Source organism: Bos grunniens, chromosome 21, assembly GCF_055505025.1.
Source record: "Bos grunniens cultivar Pamir isolate PY7600 chromosome 21, Bosgru_T2T1.0, whole genome shotgun sequence".
Taxonomy (NCBI): Eukaryota; Metazoa; Chordata; class Mammalia; order Artiodactyla; family Bovidae; genus Bos; species Bos grunniens.
This window is the reverse complement of record NC_141185.1, coordinates 37216206-37241885: the sequence shown is the minus strand read 5'-3', so window position 1 is coordinate 37241885 and position 25680 is coordinate 37216206. Positions and strand designations below refer to the sequence as shown.

The following is a 25680-nucleotide window of genomic DNA, read 5'->3' as shown; positions in this document are numbered from 1 at the left end:
ATTTTTGGTCTGGAATGATGCAAAAACATACTAGACCCAGTCCTGCCTTCCCAGTGCCCTCTCTATTCCCAAACTGACACCCAAGACCTTCCCCAAGCTCTTTGCTGCTCTCGCCTTCATGAAAATCAAACGCTTGCATACACTGCGTGATTCCTGCAAGGGGTTCGAAATTGAATGGTGTTTCTTTTGAAGCACTAAATTTAACCACGCGGATAATGGATTACCGGATACCGGTGGCAAGGAGTGAGAGCGAGCTAGGGCTGCGAGCAGCTAGCTAATAGGATCTGTTTCTTCTACCTGCGGACCCTGGACTTCGTAAGCAACCTTTCCAGGGGTCTTCCAGTCAGCAAGTGACGTGGAAGTGGGTAACGACTGTGGATTCCTCACAAGGAAGTAATAGCAGCAACCTCAGTCCAGGTGCCTATGGCAGCTAGTTTTCAAACACTTGTATTTTTCTTCCTCCTCCACGGAGCTTAACCTCTCGAAACTCACACCCTTTTTCTTCCTTTTTCTCGCTCCGCGCGCTGCAGAAGTCCCCGAAGCCCCTCCCCCGCCCCGGTTCCTCTGGGTCTCCGCTCCCCGCGCCGGCCTCTCCCCGCCCCCGCCCCCTCTTCGCGTCCCCCTCCTCGCGCTCCGCAGCCCCCGCCCCTGGGCTCCTCTCTGTCTCCCCCTCCCGGACGGCGTCGGCGCTCGGCCGGGCCCTCCGCGTCGCCAGTTTGTGAATGAGACGCTCAGTTTCTCAATGGAGCCGCGGGGGGCTCGGGCGGGCGCAGTGCGGCCGCAGCGCTGGCAGTGAGCCGGGAGGGGGGGCGCCTTTCCCTCGCTCCCTCCTTCTCTCCCTCCCTCCCGCCACCGCGGCTTTTGAGGAACGGGGCTGAGAGGCCGCGGCGCAGGTCGCAGGGCCCCGCATCCCCGAGGACGCCTCCGTCGCGTTCTGCTGGAGCCGGAGCGCCGCCGACGAAGCTGGACGCCGAGGAGGCCGGTGGCCTTCGGGATATTTCCCCCTACTCCCCGCGGTCCTTTGCTCTGGGTTTAGAAACTTCTTGATTTCCCATTTCCTTTTTTAAATCCCGATTAGCTCCTCGCCTGCACTGTTTTTTTTTTTTTCCGGGAGAGGTGGGGGAGTGTGAGGAAAGGAACGAAGAAAATAAAAAAGAATTTCCGCCCAGAAGACAGCGACAGTTCTGAGAGCTTTTTCTTAAGGAAACAGAAGCGGCGTTTGCGGCCGCCGCGGGCGCGGGGCCCCGCCGGCCCAGCCATGCGCGAGCCGGCCCCGGGCTGCTGAGGCGCGGGCACGCGGAAGCGGAGGCCCACCGCACCGGGCTCCCCGCGCTCCCGGGCGACTTCTGTCCGCCGGGCGGCGGCAGCGGCGGTGGGATGGAGCCCGCGACCGCGCCCCAGCCCGACATGGCGCCGGAGCTGACCCCGGAGGAGGAGCAGGTAAGCCGGGCTGCGGCCGCGGCGGTGGGTGTGTCCGGACCCCCGAGGCCTAGCAGGGCTGCGCTCTTCGCGGCCCCGGGTCCGCGATGGCCTCCAACCCCCTCCCCCCGCGGCCGCGCCCCAGGCCGTCATCCCCCAAGCCAGGGGCGCCGCTGGCCGCTGCTTCTGCTCCCGGCCTCTTCAGTCTGCTGCTTACGGGCCGCGTATTGCCCCCTCCCCGTATTCCGATGATGATTGCAGTTTCTCCAGTTGGGGGCCTCCCTTTACCCTGACCAACATCCCCCGACGTTTGTAAGAACACCTACGTTGCCTCTGGCCCTTCCACCCTTAAACGTGTTTTGCTTCATTCCGTGAGGGTTTGTGGTTTTCTAAGGTCAGAGAAAGCCCACTTTGGGGGCCGGATTCCTTCGAGGACTGTCTCTCCTCCCCAGGACAGTGAGAACTCCACAGATGCTCTAGATTTTCAGACGAGCCCCTCGGGCTTCTTAGAGGGCTGTGGCCTACTTGGACATCATTCTGGAAGATCCAGGCCTTCTTAGGCTCCCAAAGTCCCTGGCCTTGACCGTCCTGTTTAGTTTTCTCTGGCTGGGCGCATCCCTTCACCCCCACTGACCTACCCCCGTCTCATCTCACTGTCTCCATCTTTCTGAAGTCTACATTGAGCCCCATTGTCCTTTAAAGCTTTAAGCTCCTAGAAGGAAACGCTTTGCGGTGTCATTTGAGGGCCTCGGATAAGGAAAGAGCCCAGGGTCCTTATAACTTTCCCTCACCCACATTACTGTTAGGGAGACATGGACCACTCCTCTGAGGACGGTAGGAAAATCTGCTAGCTGAGATTGGAACCCTAAAGTCTTTTTGCTCTTTCTTCCTTAGCACTGCCCACATCCATGGTCAGATATAGCCATGCTCTGATTCTATGTTTAAAAACAAAACAAATAAACAGAAAAAAACCCTAAAAAAAGAAAAAAAGATGAACCATGCTGGTAACCATTTCATGCTTGCCAGGCCTTGTTTCCAAGGACCACATTTGGTAGTACAGTCTCTAGTGTGAAGACAGTCTGGTTTTACAAACTAATATTGGTTAATAGGCTTGTTTAAGACCAGGTTTTTAAAATGCCCTTGACTTTTCTCCTCATTTGTGGAGATGACTTTTTTCATATTTGGCTTCAGACCACAGTTTTGTCTTTTGACACCTAGAGATAAAATCAGCATGAGGAAAAAAAAAATTCTGCTGCTCTGTACAAGCAGTGGTAACATCCTGGTAACTGTAGTGTACTGCAAGCAGGTGGCCAAGGAGACCACCCTGCCAAAATTAGGGAAATACTACTTCAGTACCAAGATGCCATGTGTTTGGTTGATTTTAAATGGGCAAAAGTCTTTCACTTCTTTTCTTTTGGTTAGTCAGATGTGAAGTTTTTATATTTCTGAGACTTGAGGGCATCAGTATTCCACTATGAAAATGCCATTTGGTTGCAAATTAAAAAATTTAAACTGAGAGAAGTAAATTAAAGTGTACATAGTATTGATAAAGTATTAACTTTATTCTGAACATATATACAATGTATATACATATATACAACTGTGTTTAAACTAGAAATAATGTTGAATGAATGTGATGGAATTAACAAGGACTAGATGGAAATAGTAAAATGTACATATATTAAGATCAACAAGTTCTATGGGTTTTTTAACCATAACTTTTCCTACAAAACAACAAGTTTTCTACAGTCACTTCAAAATGTTGAGACATAAACATAAAAGCATAATTCCAATTGTGGTAATGCCTGATGAAATATCATATTTTAATTTAATATCACATAAGAGTACTCTTAACTGGTAAGATTACTTTAAACTATTTTAGGCTTATCAAAGTAGTTATCATGGGAAATAACACTTCATTCCATAATGCCCCATTGCTCAAACCAATTTTAGAACTCATTTGGAGTTTATTTCAAACTTTGTATCAGAATCTTTGAAATATATTTAATGTTGGGAAAATCTTGTACATTTGAGCATCCATCTGATTTTGGGAAATAGAAAAAAAATTTTTGGAATCCTATTTCATAGGTAAAGGAGGATATCAAAATGTTTAACATAGTTTCAGGCTCTTTATGAGGTGTGTAAACTGTCTTAAAGATGTTTCTGGAACAGATCCCTCTCAAATAGTACCTCTTTCTATACAGTCGTGCAAATCATAAACCCAAAAGTTTTCTTGGATACTCTGCTCTCTTTCAGCCCCTGTATGTTGTACATCATCACGTTTTCCTGAATATCTTGAATTCTTTGACTTCTTCCACCCTCACCACCACCCTCACCACCACCATATTGTCACCCTAGTTCAAGCTGCTGTCATATCCTGACAGAACTTTTGTTTCCTACTTGATCCATCTGCATTCCTTAGCTCTTTTTCCAAGAAACAAAGGCAAATCGCAAATCTGATTGCATCTTCCCTTCCCTGTGTGTGTTAGTCACTCAGATGTGTCTGACTCTGTGACCCCCATGAACTGTAGCCCACTAAGCTCCTCTCTCCAGGCAAGATACTGGAGTGGGTAGCCATTCCTTTCTGTAGGGGATCTTCCCGACACAGGGATTGAACCTGAGTCTCCTGCATTGCAGGCAGATTCTTTATCATCTGAGCCACCAGGGAAGCTCAAAATGTAAGCATTTATAAAAGCCTCAGTGGTTTTTCATAGCTCTTGGGATTGTTAACAGCTCGTGAATGATGTGTTACAGCTCTTGAATGTGGTCTGCAGTGCCTCAGCCCTTGTATGGTTTAGAGCCCTAGCTTATTCTCACAGTTCATCTTTGCTCCAGGAGCACTGGCCTTTTGGTCCTGCATTCTCGCCTGTTTCCTCCTGCTCCAAGGTCTTGGCACAAGTTGCTTTCCTCTGTCTGGAAATACCCTCCACTGTTAATTCCCTCTTCATCCTTCAGCTCATGGGAAGACCTTCCTTGTTCTCCTCAGTTAGGTTAGATCTGTTATTGGCTCTTGGAGTACCGTGTACTGTCCTCTACATCACTTGTCACAAGTATACACCATTTGTATCCGGGAGTTGGTGATGGACAGGGCGGCCTGGCGTGCTGCAGTTCATGGGGTCGCAAAGAGTCGGACACGACTGAGTGACTGAACTGAACTGAACTGATGATTGTATGGGGCTTCCCAGGTGGCACTAGTGGTAAAGAACCCTTCTGGCTAATGCAAGAGATAAGAGATGCTGGTTTGATCCCTGGGTTGGGAAGATCCCCTGGAGGAGGGCATGGCAACCCACTCCAGAATTCTTGCCTGGAGAATCCCCATGGCCAGAGGAGCCTGGCGGGCTACAGTCCATAGGGTTGCAAAGAGTTGGACACAACTAAAGCGACCTAGCATGCACATGATTGTATGATGGGAAGCTCCATGAGGCTTGAACTGTGTCTGGTTTTGCTCACCATCATATGAACATTGCTGAGCATGACTGGCACTTAATGAACTATTAGGAAGTATAGTACTGGTGGAATGAAGAGTAGTTCTATTTGTGATATGTATACAGACAGCAGCATCTTTCCAAGTGGCTTATAAAAATAAGGGCACTGTTCATTTTTATATATGTTTTGAAGGTCATCATTACTTAGTAGTCTCATTTCCTATCTACTCATGTTTTGAACTGATATTATACCCAGTCCTTTGTAACCTTGATGTTTCTTGCCTTTATGTTTTCAGTTCTCAATATTATAAAGCCTACAATTGAGTTACAAGAAAAAGCATGCTTTGCCTTTAAGAAGTTCACATGAATAACAACAGGGTAATAACAGTAACTGTTTCCTGTGCTCCTGCTTTGAGTCAGGCTCTGTGCTGGGCATTGCACATAACAGTTAATCCTCATAAGATTGGAATTATTACCTCATTTTGCAAACGAGAAAACTCAGACTGAGAGAAGGAAATTGCCCAAATGCACATAGTTGGCAGGTAATGGGGGCTTCCCTGATGGTTCAGTGGTAAAAGACCCACCTGCAATGCAGGAGACTGGGATTGATCCCTCTCTGGGTTGGGAAGCTCCCCTGGAGAAGGAAGTGGCAACCAACTCCAGTATTCTTGCCTGGGAAATCCCGTGGACAGAGGAACTTGACAGGCTGCAGTCCATGGGATCTCAAAAGAGTTGGACATGACTCAGAGACTAAACAACGACAGCAGCAAGCAAGTGATGGAGCTTTGGTTTCCACTCAGCTCTAGGTTATTCTGCCTCCACTGCAGATGTTCGGTCTGTTACACTCACTACATTACATCTTGTGAAGCAGTTAACCAGCTTAATAAGATGCCTACATGGATATGTAATAGCTAATTTTGGGTTTGGGTATTGATACATATATGCACATATGTACATGTATTGATATGTGTTTGAGTTTGAAGTTTTTTTTTTTAATGAAAAGAGTTCTATTTGTTTATTTGGCTGTACCAGGTCTTGGTTGCAGCACAAGGGATCTTTGATCTTCACTGTAGCATGCAGGATCTTTAGTTGTAGCATGTGGGATCTAGTTCCCTGACCAGGGATGGAACCTGAGCTTCTTGCATTGGGAGCTCAGAGTCTTAGCCACTGGACTACCAGAGAAATCCTTGATGATGCTTCTTAAAATATAGTATTAAAAATTCAGGGGCTTTCTTGGTGGTCCCGTGGCTGGGACTCCACACTCCCAGTGCTGGGGGCCCGAGTCCATCCCTGGTCAGGGAACTAGATCCCACATGCTGCAACTAAAGATTGAAGATTTGGTGTGCTGCAAATAAGAGCCTACACAGCCAAATATATTTTAAAAAAATGCAGACAGAAAAATTTGGAAAACCTTATTCAGACCTGTTTATTTCCAGCAGAAACATATTGTACAGTCTGTGCAAGAAATTATGATGAAATTACTCTTGGAAAAAATTTGTTCCTTAAGATAGAGTTGGCAACTCTCCATTTTGAGGTGTGGTTACAATAAAAATTTACTTTTTAAAATATTTTCTTTTTCTTTTGTATATGAGAGATAGCTATTCTTAGAGCCAAATATGAAGGATATTATTTCTCCAAACTGTAAAAGCCAAGGTGTTTTTGTGTCAGAAATATATTCTTTTTTTGATATGTTTATATGTGAATATAAAAGCCTTTCTTAATAGGCTGGCAAAATTGTAAATTTGCCAGTGTGAAGGGTAATTTCTGCATTTCAGTACTAATCTTCATTCTTATTATTGTAATTGTCTTAGTTTTACTTTTCCAAAGCAGGTGCTCTCACATTTGTAACTTGACCTGAAGTTGGTAATTTTATCAGATATGCTAAATTATAATTAACTTGACCACCAGGGTTAGTTAAGGGTGTCTTACTTATCTGTTCTGTGTCCACATAACCTACAGAAAGTGGGATATCTTGGATTGCATCAATTTAGGATAAGTTATGAGGAAAACTTCCTCTTTGCAATAAACCTTAAAAGAAAGACGTTTAACAAGGATTATAAACCTATTTGATGGGCTATCTAAAGAATTACAGCCTTTAGGGTCTTTTGGTTCCTCACAGATTTCCCAGTAATGGCCAGTAGATTAATTGTTTTCTAAAATAGTTACGCTTTTATTCATATTTTCATTTTAGTTGGTTCTAATAACTTACAGAATCCTTCTGTCACATTATAAATAATGCGTGTTTTTTAAAGTTGTTGTAACAGATAATCTACTAATACTTACTTTCAAAGCTTCCAAAGAAAATTTTTATTTTCAGAGTTCATGTTGTTTAGAGCTAATTTGTAAGAATTAATAAGCTAATGCATATAGATAGTAATGCATTACACAGTAAGCACTCCGTTACATTAGCCATTATATTCTCTGTCTTTGGATAGTGAAAGAGTTTAGAGCCAAGTTAGCTTAAACCAGTCCTAAGGGAAAAGAATATTCATGTTTCACACTGAGGACCATCACTTAGCATGGATTCTTTTCAATGCCAGAAAATAGTTATCTTGCAACTTCATAGTGTAATTTTCAAAAAGCTATTCTGATTCTGTGCCATGATTTGTGTTCTTATAACAGGATTTTCTGAAATTAAAATTTTAACTGCCTTGCAGTGGACTTTAGAGATTTTTGGCATTTTTCCCAAGGGCAGGGGCTTTGTCCTGGTTCTTGTGGCCAAGAACTTCCCTTTTCCCACAGCCTCACATGTCCTGTGCTAAATGTCATCTGTCCCCCTGAAAGTAACCATACGTCAAAGACCAAATGATTCATAATGTTGAGTCCTTCCAGAAAGGGGAAGGAGAGGAGGGGTAGATGAAGAATTCTCATTCCTTTCCTTATTGCCAGTAGCTAAAGATATTGTAATTAGCACTTAAGCAAGATCTCATTTGGATGTGAAAATTTGCTTCTTTTAAAACTTCTGAGTGTATCAGGGGTCTTGGGCTTTAGTTGTGAATGTTAAAGAGACCTGCAGATTTTCCCCAAGGAACCTAACTTCTATTACTTACTAATGAATTGAAAAGTAAGACAAACACTCTAAAAAGGAACTGAACTGTTTAACAGAGGTAAAAGTTAAAACTCATTGTAGGTCAGTACAGCTAAATCTCATTGTATGACATATATATCTTTATTATCGTGGAAAAGACATAGTAATGTTGGGATTCTCCAACTTTGTTATCTAAATATTCAGTTCAAAAAAAAAAAATAAATATTCAGTTCAATTCCGTCACTGTGTCCAATTCTTTGTGACCCCATGGACTGCAGCATGCCAGGCTTCCCTGTCCATCACCAACTCCCGGAGCTTGCTCAAATTCATGTCCATTGAGTCGGTGATACCATCATCGTCCCCTTCTCCTCCTGCCTTCACTCTTTCCCAGCCTCAGGGCGTTTTCCAATAAGTCCACATATTAAGACCTATTTTATAGCAGAATGGCTGATCCACTGCAGTGTCAATATTATACATCAGAGCCCCTAACTCTAGTTATTTGTTCAGGTACTTGGGTGTTCAGTGCAATTTCAGCCATTTCGCACCTGTTTTATCACTCTGTCTTGATGTCTTAGACAGTTAGGGCTACTTTCTTTTTCCAAATCAATCATTATTACATTTCCGGTGCTCCCCCGTATGCCTCCACACTGGAATAGTCACTGTTTTTTATTCCTCTTCCTCTGGAGTAGGGGCAGATATCCCTAGAATAGGTAGTTAAGCTTGCGCTGCTCAGTACTGGAGGGCCTGTGCTTACTGGAATGAGCACTTTCATATATGATTTTGAAAAGACCTCATTAGAACCTAACTGAGATGGCTTGGGGCTGGGGGCTGGGAATAGGAGACAGAAAAGCTTCAGAGCCCGTGGGAAGAGTTGTTTATTAAGGACTGGTTATCTCTTAGGTCCAGACTATAAAACGATGAAACCCAAACAGTAGATTAGAGGTGGCTTTTTCTTTAGTTTCTGCTTCTGAGAAAAGCATTCCATTCTTTTCTCTGGGAAAGACAATTTCTGTTACGTACTGGTTGCCTCTAAAATACCAGATCCATTCAAAACAAACATGCACACTTCTTGTCTTTTTATCCAGCATGGGTGGCACAGATCTAACTAGCCTAGTAGCATTATTATGAGACCAGAATTTATTCTCAGAATTGATGGGCACATTCTAAAGAGAATCATCCATGACTTTAATCCTGAAGTGTCTGGGGATATTAATCCATTAATTACTTTTTCATTGAACACATGGCTAATCTTTCCTTTTGCATTTACTTTTCTATACCTCATTGTAACACGATAGACATCATTATTAAAATGCACCTATTTTGAAATAGGTTTTTTATATTATCTACAATGATCATGTTTCCTTTATCATTAAAACCAGTAACTTTCTGTAGAAAGTGTTGCATGCTCTGTACAGGTTTGGGATTATGTTATTAACTGGTGAGTTCCCAGTATTTAAGATTAATGCAAATCTGGCTTTTTTTCTAAACAATATTTACAGGTGAAATCTGGGCCTTTGGAGAGTTGATGGCAATGAGTCTCAGGTAAACTTCAGGAATCCTTGGCTTCCTTTGTGGCTCCAGCCATTTTGTCTAATACTTTATTAATTTTATTTAAGTCCCTTACAGGCTTCCCTTGTGGCTCAGATAGTAAAGAATTTGCCTGCAGTGCAGGAGACCCAGGTTTGATTTCTGCATCGGGAAGATCCCCTGGAGAATGGAATAGCTAACTACTCTAGTATTCTTGCTTGGAGAATGGAATGGACAGAGGAGCTTGGTGGGCTGCAGTCCATGGGATCACAAAGAGTCAAACATGACTGAGCAGCTATCACTTTAAACTTCCTTACAGTTACAAAACGCTCAATAAATATCTGTGATAATAGTATTCTTACCCTTTGTGCTGTAGGAAATCATGTTTTTCAAATAAGAATAGGAGGAAAAATAAAGAATCTTACTTTGTAGCAATGAAATAGATTTCTAGGTGGCCTAAGATTTCTAACAATTGAATACTGTATCTCGAAGATGGTAGTGAGGCTGCCTATGCTCATTTTATGCTAGTAGCACTTAATGCACCATCCATTGGTCCGTTGGTTTATTTCCTCTTGGTTAATAGATTTCTTGTTTAAGTGTACTGATTATCATCTTTTTGTTTTTTCCAGATAAAACTTGAAAAGGTCATCTGATGATCTAAAAATGACATGTTTAGAGTACAAAGAATTATAGTTTATGTCATCTTTCATATTTTAGTTCAACAGCTTTTGTGAAAAAATTCCCATTCTATTGTTCATATCAGTGGTTCTCAACCAGGGTGATTTTATTTATTTCCAAACTTAAAACCTTTTATTTTGTGTTTGGGTATAGCCAATTATGGAGAAGGAAATGGCAACCCACTCCAGTATTCTTGCCTGGAAAATGCCATGGACAGAGAAACCTGGCGGGCTGCAGTCCATGGTGTCACCAAGAGCTGGACACGACTGAGGACGCACACACACAGAGCCAGTTAACATTATTGTGGTAGCTGCAGGTGAACGGCAGAGGCACTCAGCCATATATATGCAGGTATCCATTCTCCCCTAAACCCCCTCCCATATATTTACATTTTTTTAAATTTAGTTTTGGCTGTACTGGATCTTTGTTGCTGCAAGAGGGCTTTCTCTAATTGTGGTGAGAGGACTTCTCATTGCGGCGGCTTCTCTTATTGCACGAGCACAAACTCTAGGGCTCTCAGGCATCCAAAGTGGCTCGTGGGCTCTAGAGTGCAGGCTCAGTAGTTGTGGCTCATGGGCTTAGTTACCCGTGGCATGTAGAATCTTCCCAGACCAGGGATCAAACCCATGTCCTTTGCATTGACAAACAGATTCTTAACCACTGGACCATCAGGGAAGTTTGTCAATCACTAGGGTGTTCTTTTGAAAGAATGATGCTACAGCTGAAACTCCAGTACTTTGGCCACCTCATGAGAAGAGTTGACTCATTGGAAAAGACTCTGATGCTGGGAGGGACTGGGGGCAGGGGGAGAAAGGGACGACAGAGGGTGAGATGGCTGGATGGCATCACCGACTTGATGGATGTGAGTTTGGGTGAACTCCTGGAGTTGGTAATGAACAGGGAGGCCTGGCGTGCTACAATTCATGGGGTCTCAGAGTCAGACACGACTGAGCGACTGAACTGAACTGAACTGAGATACATTTGATTGTCCCAACTGGGGATGCTACTGGGATCTAGTGGGTAGAGGCCAGTAATACTGCCAGTATAATGATGGGCATAGAGCCCGCCACAACCAAAGGTGAACTGGCCCAAAATGTCAGTAGTGCCAAGGTTGAGAAACCCGTTTATATCTGAAGAATTTTGTAGTTCTTAGGAACAGAGTTACAAGTTCCTACTTTTTAGTTCAAGGCAGGTCTTTGGTTAACACAGTAAATATTTATTCAAATTCTGTGTCCCTAAATACTGGTTTTTGCAATTGACTTCACATACTGAAAAACTCCAGTCTAGAACATAATTATTTTGCAGCATAACCATCACACAGGATAGAATGAGACATCTCCACAGCCTTTGCTGGGGTTTTCAGAGATGAGAGATTTTATGTGACTAGCAGAACGCTACTTGAGTCCTGCCATGGGATGATAATGGGAATTGTGATTTTTACTTTCCCTTCCAAGTATTTCTGTGTTGCTACTAAGTGTCTATGTTCTCCCAGTGAGTGAGGTGATTATTATGTATCAACCTCTTTCCCTTTTCATGTTAATGTCTACAAAGAGGAAAGTTTTACAGATCATAAACAGAAATACAGTTTGTTCATTCAGCAGTCATTTGTTCTCTGTCACTGTGTGCCAGGTTCTTGTTCAGCATGGATTGAGGGCTCTTTGTCCTTGAGGAATTGCCCTCCAGTTATTTGTGGGCAGGTCTTGAACTGTGGGGTATATACCAAGGAGGAGGACCTCTTATCTTCAGCGCGGGCAGACACTTAATCTTACACATCTTTCGTGTATACATCTTTCGTGTACATTGTGAGAGTTCAAAATTTGTTTGCTGAAGAATGAGTGAAACTGTGTATGTTGAAATTATTTATTCCTCACCCACCCATGAAGTGAGTATTATTTTGTTTAGGATGATTATCTTCCTGATATAGAGATTAAGTTCAGAAGCTTTCAGCAATCCACCAGGGAGGCAACCTGGGACTCAAGCTCTCTGATTAAATGCAGTGCTGTCTCTAGTAAATGTCATCTGTGTTAATCACGTGTTTCTATGTATGACACAGTACATACATATATACCAGAAACAGCTCTCTCTTGGCATTTGTATGTTAAATATTCCTGGTTTCAACCATTTACAGATTTCTCTACAGACATGTGATTCCATTGTTCCTAGCTGCTTGTTGTACATTTATGAAAGAAATTATATATTTTAATGGGATTAGTGAACTTGAAGTTTCATATAAGTCTCTGGTTGTACCTCTCAGAATGTTGTGGGTCTGTTATTTGCCTTTATAAAGCTAGTGTTTAGTCTTGTCTATGTGGAGTTTAATCTTTCAGATACTATTATCAGCATCATGGGAAAGTATATATGGTGTATTTGCCTACCAGTAATTAGGATGAGACTACAGCTTTTTAAATTGTTTTGTCCATGATACCTTCAGTTTACCCACGTTTTTGTCTGTACTTACACTACTACTGGGGCTTCCCTGGTAGCTCAGCTGGTAACGAATCCACCTGCAATGCAGAAGAGCCCGGTTTGATTCTTGGGTCAGGAAAATCCCCTGGAGAAGGGATAGGCTACCCACTCCAGTATTCTTGGGCTTCCCTGGTGGCCCAGATGGTAAAGAATCCGCCTGCAATGCAGGAGACCTGGGTTCGATCTCTGGGTTGGGAAGAACCCCTGGAGGAGGGCATGGCAGCTCACTCCGTATTCTTACCTGGAGACTCCCCATGGACTGAGGAGCTGGTTGGGCTACAGTCCATGGGGTTGCAAAGAGTCAGACACAGCTGAGCGACTAAGCACGAGCACAAACTACTACTAGATTTCCCTTTCCAGCTCTTGCCAAGCGTTAAAGTTGAGGAAGAAATTTTTTCCAAAAAAAGGGTTTTTTCCCCTTGATTTTATTTTCTGTACTTATAAATTTTCTTATGTTTGTAAAGGAAGAAAAACAGTTATTAAGAGAGACCTAAAACCTTGAACATAAAACATAAGCACAAGAAAACAGTTTTAGTTGGGAATGAGACAGTTTGTCTCATTGATTTTACCTCCTCTATGCCAGGAAACCCCGGAAGTGAAGAGAAAAGGGTATTTCTGGCAAGGTTAGGGATATAGCTAGCAAGATTAAAATACACAGAAATTCCCAGCATACTTTTTTTTAAATCTTTTTAGATTAGGATTCTGAATGTTTTAGAGAAACCATCTGATGTTTCTTCATACTGAATGCTGGTGCATCATTTTGTTCATAGGAAATAAACTGCATTGTTATGGAATTAATAGTAACATTAAAAAAAAATTGAAAACCATTCATTTTCTTTTCTTTAACCACCCAAAGCATCATTTTCTTTCATAGTTTATATCAGGCTAGGGAAGTGCTAGCTTTGGAGGTGATTTTTGTGAGAAAATTAGAAACAACTGGAAATTTGTGTTTTGAATAAAATTGCTAGGACCACTGGAACATGGAAACTAGTCAGAACCTCTCATTGTTGTCATGCTGTCCTTACAGTGCTGGAAGTATTGGTGAAAGCCCACATCAAACTTGTGATAATAGTAGTGGCTAAGCACTAACTAGGACTTCCCTGGTGGCGCAGACGGTAAAGCATCTGTCTACAATGCGGGAGACCCTGGTTCGATCCATGGGTCGGGAAGATCCCCTGGAGAAGGCAATGGCACCCCGCTCTAGTACTCTTGCCTGGAAAATCCCGTGGACAGAGGAGCCTGGTAGGCTGCAGTCTGTGGGGTTGCTAGAGTCGGACACGACTGAGCAACTTCACTTTCAAGCACTAGGGTGGCTACAATTAAAAAAGAAAAAACACCAAAAAAGAGAGAGAGAGGAAGAAAGAAAGAAAATAAGTGTTGGCATTGCTGGTGGGAATGTAATATGGTACAGCTACTGTGAAAAACAATTTGGTGGTTTCTCAAAAGGTTAAACATAGAACTACCCATGTGATGCAACAGTTTCATTTGTAGGTATGTATGCAAAAGATTAAAAGTAGGCACTCAAATAGACACATGTATGTGCATTCATAGCAACATTATTCCCAATACTAAAAGGTAGAAGCAGCCTGACTATCCAATGATAAATGAATAGCTAAACAGAATGTAGTATATACATATAATGGAGTATTATTCAGCTTTAAAAAGAAATGAAATGTTGATATATGCTATAATATGGATAGGTCTTAAAAACACTATGCTTACTGAAATAAGCCAGACACAGAAGTCAAATGTATGATTCCATTTGTATAAGGTACAGATTCATGGAGACAGTAGAATACCAGGGACTGGGAGGAGGTGGAAAGGAATTACTGTTTGAAGAGTATACAGGTTTTGTTGAGGGTTATGGAGAAGTTTTGGGACTCGATAGTGGTGATGTTTCACCCAACTTTGTGAAAGCATTTAATGCCACTGAATTGTGTACTTACAAATGGTGAGAAAAATCAAAAGTATTTTGTGTATTATAGTAAAAAAAAAACAGTTAAGCACCTTTCAAAGTGTTTTATGAATCTTAATTCATTTAGTGAATAACGCAGCTGGTGAGTCAAAGGAAAGAGAATAGGTGTTACTTCCGCTTCTCCTTGGCTCCTGATCTTAAGCCTAGAATCTCTTATATAAGTACCATTTATTGTTTCTGGGTGTATGTATGTTAATGATTTGTTAGAATGTGAATTGTCATGTGTTTAAACGCCTGAATATTTCACCTGTGAGATCCCAGTTCACTTCTACTCTGTAGGAAAATAAGGAGTTTTCTGTGAGGAACAAAGTTCTGAGTGTCATGGTATGAATGGACCCTGTATGTATAGCGTTCTCGTCTCCTCCCCCTGCCCCATTTCCAGTACAGTTCTGGGAATGACTTGAAATATTGTTGATCTAGAACCCTGGTTCTCAACGTGTAGTCTCCAGATCAGCGGCATAGGCTTGCCTTGGGAGCTTGTTAAAAATGCAAATATTCACGTCTTATCCCAGACCTACTGAGTCAGGAACTCTAGGGCTGAGGTCTAATAGTGTGTATTTTAACAAGTCTCCAAATGCATGCTCAAGTTGGAGAACTAGTAGTCCAGAAAATAACTAGGGTGCTGTTGCGCTGGTTGGGGAATCATTTAGAACTGAGTTTAAACATTTCAGTTCACTTTGGAAAGGGAAGATTTACAAATTGCTTACAAATTTCTCTGGAACTCCAGGTATTGTCTGAACTGGCTGAAAGCTGCAGGAATCATCTCATTCTGTACTAGAACTGTGTTGTTCCAAAGACTAGCATTTACCACGATCCGATCCAAAGAAAGAGCAGAGCCTTACTACTTGAGAAGTAGAAAGGGAACCAGGATGTCTGCAAAACAAGGCATTGAGACACCTGATGTCCACTGCAGATGGCATTCCCTAGAGAGATGCTCAGCTTCCAAGGAAGTATTGAATGAAAGAAGACACAGGCTGTTCAGATTTAGCCAGGAAAAACCTGCCAGCTTTGACAGGGCCAGTCCATAAGAAGCTTGTGTTACTTCGGTGTCAGTTACCCTGAGAATCTGGACCTAGGAGTAACCAGATTTTCCTGTCTGGGTCCTGTACAGGAGCTGAGCTAGTTATGTTTGGAGTTGAAAATGGAACATTGCAGTGAGGACGGCCAGATTGTAGGCAGCTTTTCCAGGCTTCATTCTTTGTAGGCCTCTTCGGTACAATAAATTGATCTGCTTGTATTGTTTTATGAATGTGAATAAGTTTGTCCTTTAGTTAGTGAGAGGCCTCCTTGGATTTGGAAGTATTAATCCAGCAAGTTTGAGATGAGTGGATGACTGACATTGCCTAATTTGCAGTCTCCCAGCCAGATTTCATTTGAGGTCATGGTCCCAGTTTCTTCAATGTGTGACAGTCAAGATTCAGTAACCTAAGGCTTGGCCATAGGAAGAAAACTGGGCCAGTTAAATTTGGTGTCGATAAGCAACAGCTGGTCTAATATGCAGGCCAGGGCCAGGTTAGCCACAGATCTGAGGTGCTGAATCCTAAAGTGTTGGATTAGAAATTGTCAAATCAGCCCTGTTAGATCCATTTGACATTGGCAAAACTGAGCCTGAGGGGTGTGAGAGAGAGGAGAGGGGGATGGAGATGAAGATGAGGGGAGGAGATATATGGGGGTGATGTGCTAGTTATTAGGGAATGGAAGCAGTTGAGAGGGTAGCTTCATTGTGTGAAGTGGGAGGGAATATAAAACCAAAAAAGAAGGAACTAGCTATTACATTTTCAAAGCATCTCACCACTCTGATCTTTTCTTGGACTGATTTTTATTTGCCAGTGAACATCTTAAAGTTTAGCATCTGAACTGAAGACAGTATTCAAACAATGTCTGATAGGCCCCCTTGTTTTGGGCACCACGCTTCTGTAATGTGCTCCAAATTCAAAACAGTTTTTGGCAGTTTTAGTAAACTGTTGACTAAGAGATTCAAGTCAACTAAGATTCCTAAGTCTTTTCTTATGAGCTTCTGTTAAATTTCATCTGATGCTTCTAAAATTTATTTTCTTGCCTTTATCCTTAAATATCATATTGTTAGATTTAATGTTCACTACCACTTGTTGAGCTTTAAGAGTCAAAAACTTTACAAATATTACTTTTTCTTCCCTCTTAAACCAATTCTGTGGGAGTGTTATTCCCATTTTATTTGTTTGTGTGATTTATGTTATTTTTGGCTGTACTGGGTCTTCACCGCTTCATTTGCGAGGGCTTTCTCTAGTTGCAGCAAGCAGGGGCTTCTCTCGTTGCGGAGCATGGGCTTTAGGCATGGGGGCTTCAGTAGTTGGGGCTGAGGGGCTGCAGAGCATGGGCTCTGTAGTTGTGGTGCATGGGCTTAGTTGCTCCAGGGCACGTGGAGTCTTCCCAGGCCGGGGATGGAATCCCTGTCTGGCGGGCGGATTCTTACCTGCTGCACCACCAGGGAAGTCCCATTACTCGCTTTTTAAAGGTGTGGAGTCTTTAAGGCTCAAAGAAGTAAGTTGCTTGCGTTCTAAACACTAAGTGCTAGAACCTGGTATTCCAACCCTGTCTGTCTGACCCCAAAGCTTCACTTCTGAGTACCATTCTAGCCCATTGTTCTATCCTGTTTTGATCTTTTAGATCTGTTTTCTCTTTTACAATATGTTTGTTGTCTAAGCTTAGCTCTCCTCTTACATGGTCAGCCTGGCCCAGTGCCCCTATCTAGGTCATTTATAGGCCAGGGAGGGATGTAGAGCAAGTCAAGGAACAGAGTGTGAGCTTTACAATCAGGCTTGGTTTTGGAATCTTGGTTGAATCATCAGGAGTTGTGTGAATTGGCAAAGTACTTAACTTGTCTGGGCCTCCATTTCCTCACACATAAAACGTCTCAATACCTGCCATTGGAAAAGCTGAATATAAACAACGTGGATGCAAAGTGCTTGACGCATGGGCTAGCAAGCAGACTGTAGGCTTTCAGTAAACAGTAGTCTATCTGTCTCCCTTCTTTCAGAGAATTCTTTAACATCTTTTTTTTTTTTTTTTTAATATCCTTTAAAATCCCCCACTTCAGGTCCCACTCGTTTTTTAAAAAATTGACTGTCTTTGGGTGTAATTGTTTATTGTTTCTCGCAGGGTTTATCATAAGCCCCACTGTGGCAGCACACTTGGCTGTAGAAAGAAGTGGTTAAGAACTGTACCATAAGTTCTGTGTGATTATGAGTAAGCAGCTTAATCCCTTTTTGCCTTAGTTTCATCATATGTAAAATGTAGGTAACACTAGTAAAGAATTGTTATGAGGATTAAATAAGTTAATATATATGAAATCCTTGAAACAATTTAATCTTTGCTACTATGAATATCTGCAAATTACAGATAATAATGCCCACTTTGTAGGTTTATTAGCGAATTAAATAAGTAGTCACCTGCTTAACATTTAACATTTTTTAATTTACTTATTTTTGGCTGCACTGGATCTTCGTTGCTGCGTGCGGGCTTTCCGTAGTTGTTGCAAGTGGAGGCTTCTGTCTCTAGTTGTGGTGCTCAGGCTTCTCATTGTGGTGGCATCTCTTGTTGCAGAGTACAGACTCTAGGCATGTGAGCTTTCGTATTTGTGGGCTCAGTGGTTGTGGTGCATGGGCTTATCATTTGCCCTTTGGCATGTGGAATCTTCCCAGATTAGAGATTGAACCCTGTACCCTGCATTGGCAGGCAGATTCTTAACCACCAGGGAGTCCTGCTTAACATTTTGATTGGCAAATATACAGAAATTAATAGAAGGAAATCTTTCTGTCCACGAAGATAGCATGAAATGCTCATCAGATGCCTTGCTAAAAGTAGATCTGTTTTGTACATCAATGATTTTCAAACGTAATCACACAAAAGAATCATCTAGGATCTTGTTAACATGAGGATTCTGATTAAATGTGGTGAGGCCTGTGGTCTGCATTTCTGACTTCCTTGGTGATTCCACTACTACTTGTCTACAAGATGTCACTTTTGAGTATCACTGCTAAATAGTACATTCATTACTTTTCAGTCTACTGTATTCTTTCTTTAAAGACTTGTTTTCAGTAAATCGCTTCTGGTGATCAGTATTCCCCTGCCTAAAAGCTCAAAGCTCACTTTATTTTTTGGCCTCACCACTTAGTTTGTGGGATCTTAGTTTCCTGACTAGGGATCAAACCTGGGCCCCAGCAGTGAAAGCAAAAGCACTGAGCCCTAATCAGTGGACCACCAGGGAACTCCTCAAAGCCAACTTAAAAAAAAATGTTGGCCAGGGCTAGGTTTATGTGTAAACGATCTGCCTGCTAATGCAGGGGACACAGGTTTGATCCCTGATCTGGGAAGATTCCACATGACAAGGAACAACTAAGTCCATGTGCCACAACTGTTGAACTTATACTCTGGAGCCCAGGAGCCACAACTGCTGACGCCTGCACGCCCTAGAGCCCGTGCTCTGCAACAAGAGAAGCTGCCACAATTAGAAGCCCATGCACTGGAGCTAAAGAGTAGCCGCAGCTCACTCACTGCAACTAGAGAAAAGCCTACGTCGCAGTAAAGACCCAGCACAGCCAGAAATAAATAAATTACATATAGAAAAAAGATTTGAGTGAGATTTGCCCATCCATTGGCATACAGCATTCACAAATTCATTATACTCAGATTTTCATGGGTAGGAACCATGTCTTACTTCATAAAATTTGTAAACTTTAACTTATTTTGGACATCTCTCTTATAGATGTCTTTTTTAAAAAAATAATAAACCTCCTTTATTCCTTTGCATTTTCTCTTTTCTTCAGTCCTTTTTATTTTATTTATTTATTTTCTGGTTGCTCTGCATGGCTTGCAGGATCTCAATTCCCCACTGAAGGACTGAACTGCCCTCTGCAGTGGAAGCATGAGGTCCTAACCACTGGACCACCAGGAAGTTCCCTAGATGTCTTAAGATAGTGGCAGTTTAATTTTCAGATATTTTCTTTTGTGACTTCATAGTTTACTCTCTCATTGCTTTTCTTATGTCATTCCTGGTATTCTTTGCCAGTTTTATCCAGGAATTTTTCTCACTCAGTTTTCAGTTTTAAACTCTCATAATCAGATCAGCAAGCATTCAGACGAATATATTCTTCCTACTACTTGTCAACACCACTCTTTTAGCAAGCTGAGAGCCCATCATCATTCGTACGTTCACTCATCAGAATGGTGCCATGCAATGTGCTTGGTGTTGCGTATGCATCTGTGAGCATGCGAGACTGGGCCCTTTCACCTCCCTAAACTTACAGGCCAACAGGAGCAGGTAGACAATAGCTTTTATAATACTGTGTGCCTGGGTGGAAGACAGTGAAGACTTCCAGGATGAAGAAGTGGGATTTAGACTGACACATTAGAAAAGACCCTGATGATGGGAAAGATTGAAGGTGGGAGGAGAAGGGGACAACAGAGGATGAGATGGTTGGATAGCATCACCGACTCAATGGACATGAGTTTGAGTAAGCTCTGGGGGGTGGCGAAGGACAGGGAAGCCTGGTGTGCTGCAGTCCATGGGGTCGCAAAGAGTTGGACACGACTGAGCAACTGAACACAAACAACAAATAAAGGGTGAATAGAAGTAAGCCAGGGTTGGGAGGAGGGAAAGGAGAAGAATGTTCCAGCAGGATCTGGCATATCTGATTTACTGATAGTCATTCACATCCTCCTTTCTTCTCTGATGTCTCAGCCAGCAATTGAAAGAAGAGAGAATTGTTACTAAAGGCCTCCCCCATCGCCTGGGTTCCACAAATCCTTTGGATTTTTTTTTTCTCTAGAAATACATTCCAGGTTCTTCTGGTTGTGTAGTTCACCCTCTTATTAACCAGCTGGAATGGGTAGCAGTTGGCAGGCTGCCTTTGGGTTTGTTCTTATGGAGAGTGACCAATTATATGCTCACCCCCAGTCCCCATAACCCCTGTTTCCCCCTGGAAACATGGATGGCTTTGCTCTTGTTGATGGTGAGGAGCTTCCTGTTTATTCTCCAGATTTCTGTTTTGTTTTGTTTTGTTTTTCCTGTGTTTCTTGCCTGTGTTATATTCTTCTGCCCCTGTACCTCTGGACATGAATTTTTTCCTATGACAATTCAGAAATGTTTGCTTCTTTATTTTCTTGTTGAATTATTTCCTCCATTGTCTCTGGGAGTTCTTCATCCTCTTTGATAACTGTTGTCTGGAGAATGGTATTTATAAGCCTGAGAGGAGAGATGCCAGCTTGTGTTTAGTAAACATGCTTTTGGCAAAGACCTCCATCAGGAAAGCGAATGTGGCACAATTCTGCAGTGCCTTGGAACATCCTGTTTAGGGCTTGTTGTTGTTTAGTCGCTAAGTTGTGTCCGACTTTTGCAGCCCCATGGGCTGTAGCACACTAGGCTCCTCTCTCCTCCACTATCTCTTGGAGTTTGCTCAAAGTCCCGTCCCTTGAGCTGGTATTGCTATCTAACCATCTCATTCTCTTCCACCCGCTTCTCCTTTGCCTTCAATCTTTCCTAGCATCAGAGTCTTTTTCAGTGAGTCAGTTCTTCTGTTTAGTCCTGAAGGTTCCAAAAAGCAGCTATAATCCTTTATCCCTTTGTAGAGCTCACTAACTCATCATCTTTGGCCTTGATAGGAAGACTGATAGACTATCAACAAACTCATCATTTGGTGGCATTGTGTTCAGATAACCTTATTATATATATTTTAGTTAAAGACTATATAAAATTAATATATTCTATTTTGGGGGTAGATAATGTAGTCACGTGATTTAAACTTAAAAAGGTACAGAGAAGAATTTGGTAAATATCCTCCCTCTTGCCATATCTCTCAGCCACCTAATTCTCCTCTGAGACAAGCAGTGTTACCAGTTTATTATATATCCTTCCAGAGTAATTTTGTGCATAGACAAACACACGACATACTATGTATGTCATAATATATATTTCAGGTAATGTCCCAGCCAGTACTGGTCTGTGGCCTGTTAGGAACCAGGCCACATAGCAGGAGGTGAACACTTGTCTTCCACAAAACCAGTCCCTGGTATCAAAAAGGTTGGGAACTGCTGATACAATATATATGTTGATGAGATGAATGATGTGTATCCAGTATTTCTCAAGGCCACTTAGTGAGTAGAAAGACTGTAGGATTTGAAAAATTTTGAATTCAAGCCTCAAAACCTCAGCTATGCCATTTATTAGTTGAGTGACCTTGAACAGCTTCCTTAGGCTCTATGTGCTTTGATTTCTTTAAGTGGTTGAATATGATATATTCCAGGCTTCCTGGGTGGTGCTAGTGGTAAAGAACCTGCCTGCCAATGCAGGCGATGTAGGAGTTCAATCGCTGGGTCAGGAAGATCCCCTGGAGGAGGGCATGGCAACTTACTCCAATATTCTTGCCTGGAGAATCCCATGGACGGAGGATCCCGGCAGGCTGCCATTCATAGGGTCATAAAGAGTCGGACACAGCTGGAGCAGCTGAGCATACACACGCTGTATGCACGCTCCTTCTTTGGTGCGTGTTAAATGCTTCTCAAGCGGTTGCTTCTTGCTGGACCACACTCTTTGGCCTATGTGAACAGGGAGAGGCGGAGTCTTGCTGTACAAAAAGGAATGGATTGAACTGCCTTCTTTACTGTAATGTGTGACCAGTGCTCTCTACTTATGAAGGGGACCATGAGCCAGGGGAGACAGAAAGAGCACTTTGAAAAGAATAGAGCATTTCTTGTTCATCAGGAATTGGTGAACAGCTATTCCTGGTCTGAGGCCTTCATGCTTGACTGTTGGAGTGCTGATAAACCCTAGGACTTCACTTCTTCTGGTAGGAAGTTACTAAGGTTGAGGAGCTTTTCATGTTTAATAACTCAATTAGCTCTGGTTCTTCAGTATTGCTTGAAGCTTTGGACTCTTATGGGAAGCTTTGTTTGGTCAGCCCTACTTTAGGTTTCTTGCTATTCAGTTCCCATTGTGATGTTAATCCTATAATAGCAATTAGTTTTTATTCTTTTTGGTTCTTGCACAATGCTTGATTAGTAGATGGAAGAGTCTGAATTTCAGAACCAGTCCCATGTGGTTTTATCAGGAGGATGGTGTTAAGCCCTCTTTCCTGGTTATCTGGACTTAGCATTTTTGATGGGATTTGTAGGCCTTTGAATCTGAGGTTTCCTTGGTCTCTTAATGAGTGAAAGAAAGAGATTTTTTAATAATTAATTATTTTGGTCACACCATGCAGCATGTAGGATCTTAGTTTCCCAGCCAGGGATCGAACCCACATCCCCTGCATTGCAAAGAGGATTCTTAACTGCTGAACTACCAGGGGAGTCCCAAGAAAGAGATTTTATATAGTTTAACACATGGATACCAGAATAGAGACAACTGCTGATATGGGGATATCTTTAAAGTAAGGAAAATTTCAGGACTTCCTGGTGGTCCATCAGTTAAGACTCTGTGCATCCTGTAGGGGGCACAGGTTCAATCCCTGGTGGGAGAACTAAGATCCTGCATGCCATGGCCAAGAAAAAAAAGTAAGAAAAAATTTGAATATCCACTGTGCAAGATTCTAAGTGTTTTTAAGTCACTGGTTGTGAGTTCCCAAATTACTGTTCTCCAGATTGCTATTAATGATTTATCTTTTATAAACAAATTACATTTACTATCTCTTCTCTGAAGAAGCTTTGTATTTAGTATATTGCTAGAGAAAACTGGGGAACCACTGAAAGGTAGAAATGTCTATCTATTTGAATATGTGGATTTAAGAATTGTATGTCATGTTTTATATATTAGGAAGTGTGAAATACAGAATTTCTTATAGCTAAGGCCCAAGGAATCAAAATTTAGAGACATTAAAATATCCCATCGTTTCTCTGACTTTTTGAAAGAAAGCATTAAAAATAAAAAACGAATGAAAGTGAAATTAATTTTTTTAAAGTTTGATCCATTGAAATAGAGAAAATAAATGAGGACAATGAAGCAAAAGTGAATAGAAATCAGACTTGAGTGCATTGTGAGTACTTACAAAAGAAAGTGAAGCAGATCTGATTGCAGGCACCACCTCTATTGCCTTCTTGTATTTTTAACTGCTGTAAGAATGATCCTAGAGCTCACCCCAGTGGGAGGTAGACTGGGAGTTGTTGTTCAGTCTCTAAGTTGTGTCCGACTCTTTGCAACCCCGTGAACTGTAGCATGCCAGGCTTCCCTGTCCTTTGCTATCTGCTTGAGTTTGTTCAAACTCATGTCCATTGAGTCTATGATGCCGTCCAAACATCTCATTCTCTGTTGCCATCTTCTCCTCCTGCCCTCAGTCTTCCCAGCATCAGGGTCTTTTCCAATGAGTCTGCACTTTGCATCATGTGGCCAAAGGATTGGAGCTTCAGATTCAGCATTAGTTCTTCCGGTGAATATTCAGGGTTGATTTCCTTTAGGATTGACTGATTTGATCTCCTTGCTGTCCAAGGGACTCTCAAGAGTCTTCTCCAGCACCACAGTTCAGAAGCATCAATTCTTTGGCGCTCAGTCTTCTTTATGGTCCAACTCCCACATCTGTACATACTGGAAAAATCATAGCTTTGACTGTAGGGACCTTTGTCAGCAAAGTGATATCTCTGCTTTTTAATACACTGTCTAGGTTTGTCATAGCTTTTCTTCCAAGGAGCAAGTGTCTTTTAATTTTGTGGCTGCAGTCACTGTCTGAAGTGAATTTGGAGCCCAATAAAATAAAATCTGTCACTGTTTCCACTTTTTGATAAATCACTGAGATGTTAACAGCTTTTTACTTGGTTAATTGATCTGTGGTAAGTTCACTTTTCTATGGGAAAAAGTTATGTATTTTTCTTTTTAAAAAATAAATGAAAAGTTCAGTTATTGCATTTAAAATGAGGACCACTTATAGTTTGGAATGGCTGCACAGATTTGGTTTTCATTTCTAACCATGTTTTTTTTTTGGTTAGAAATTTTTGGTTAGGAATTTGGTCAGGCTGCCATTGGAGGATCTTTTTTTCATTTTAAGAAAGTTTTTGGTGGCAGTAATTATAGTATAATTTAAGTAACATTGGTAGTAATTTAAGTAAACAAATAGAACTATTTTGGATCGATTTGAAATTCATATATATTTTTCCTTTTTTTTTTCTGAAAGAAAAGTATTAGCATGGAACAAAAGGATAAAAGGTGTTTGGTTCTGTGTTTTACAGATTGATGCCATGTTTGTGGTGTCTCAGTGTTTTTAACAGAAAACTGATGTACTTTGGGTATGTGGTGGTCCTGTGTGTGAACGTTCCATAATTTATTCATGACCTTATTTATTGGTCATTTAGGTTATTTCTAACATTTTGTCATTAGACACAGTGCTGCAGTAAATAAACGTTTGTCTGGTATTCATTGCAGCATTATTTCTAATGGCAAAATATTAGAAACAACTCTGGGTGTGTATTTGTCTTTTACAATTCATGTTTATATTTCTGTACAGTGGATTCCTGGAAGTGGTTGTGTGGGTCATAAGATTTGCACATTTAGAACTATGCTAGATAAGTGCCAAATTGATTTTTTAAAAAAGTGTTATAAATTATATAGTTGCCACATTGTGTGAAAGCATTCATTTCTTACATTCTCTCTCTCTTTTTTTTTTTTTTTGGCTGCCCTTTGCCACTTGCTGGGTCTTAGTTCCCAGACCAGGAATTGAACCCAGGTCCCCACAGTGAAAGCACCAAGTTCTATCACTGGCCCACCAAGGAATTCCCCCATATTCTTGTCAATACTATATATGTCAGTCTTGCAAACTATCATCAGTTGACAGAAGAAAATGGTATCCCTTTTTATTTATCTTTTAATATCTATAAATTTTATTTACTTTTTGACTAGGTTGGACTTCCCTGGTGGCTAGATGGTAAAGAATCTGCCTGCAACACGGAAGACCTGGATTCAATCCAGATGTAGTTTAAAAGATGTGAAAGTTTATAGTTTACCTTGTTTCCTAGTCTCAGTTCATTTCCTCTCCTCAGAGATGATCAATATTATCAGTTTTTTTTTTCTGTTGTATTCTGCTACAAATACTTTATGCATGTATGAACAGATTCATATAATACACTTTTCCTATTAATTGACATATCATTTGTATCATATACACAAGGATTATGTATACAAATTCTGCATATACTTAAGATTATTT

General features: G+C 41.6%; 1 protein-coding gene across 3 annotated transcripts in view; it reads left to right on the top strand.

Moving 5' to 3' along the window:
- The first annotated feature begins 663 nt into the window (after positions 1–663).
- The window catches only part of PTPN9 (protein tyrosine phosphatase non-receptor type 9), a 70691-nt gene continuing 45674 nt past the window's right edge, over positions 664–25680 (top strand). Inside the window, exon 1 of one of the 3 annotated variants that reach the window (XM_086363896.1) lies at positions 664–1440. In XM_086363896.1, coding sequence (XP_086220022.1) covers positions 1378–1440 — 63 coding nt within the window. In that variant the 5' untranslated portion in view covers positions 664–1377. Of the gene's footprint in view, positions 1441–9657; positions 10429–25680 lie in introns of those variants that run through there. The other 2 variants (XR_015149815.1, XM_086363897.1) reach the window with 2 other exon arrangements.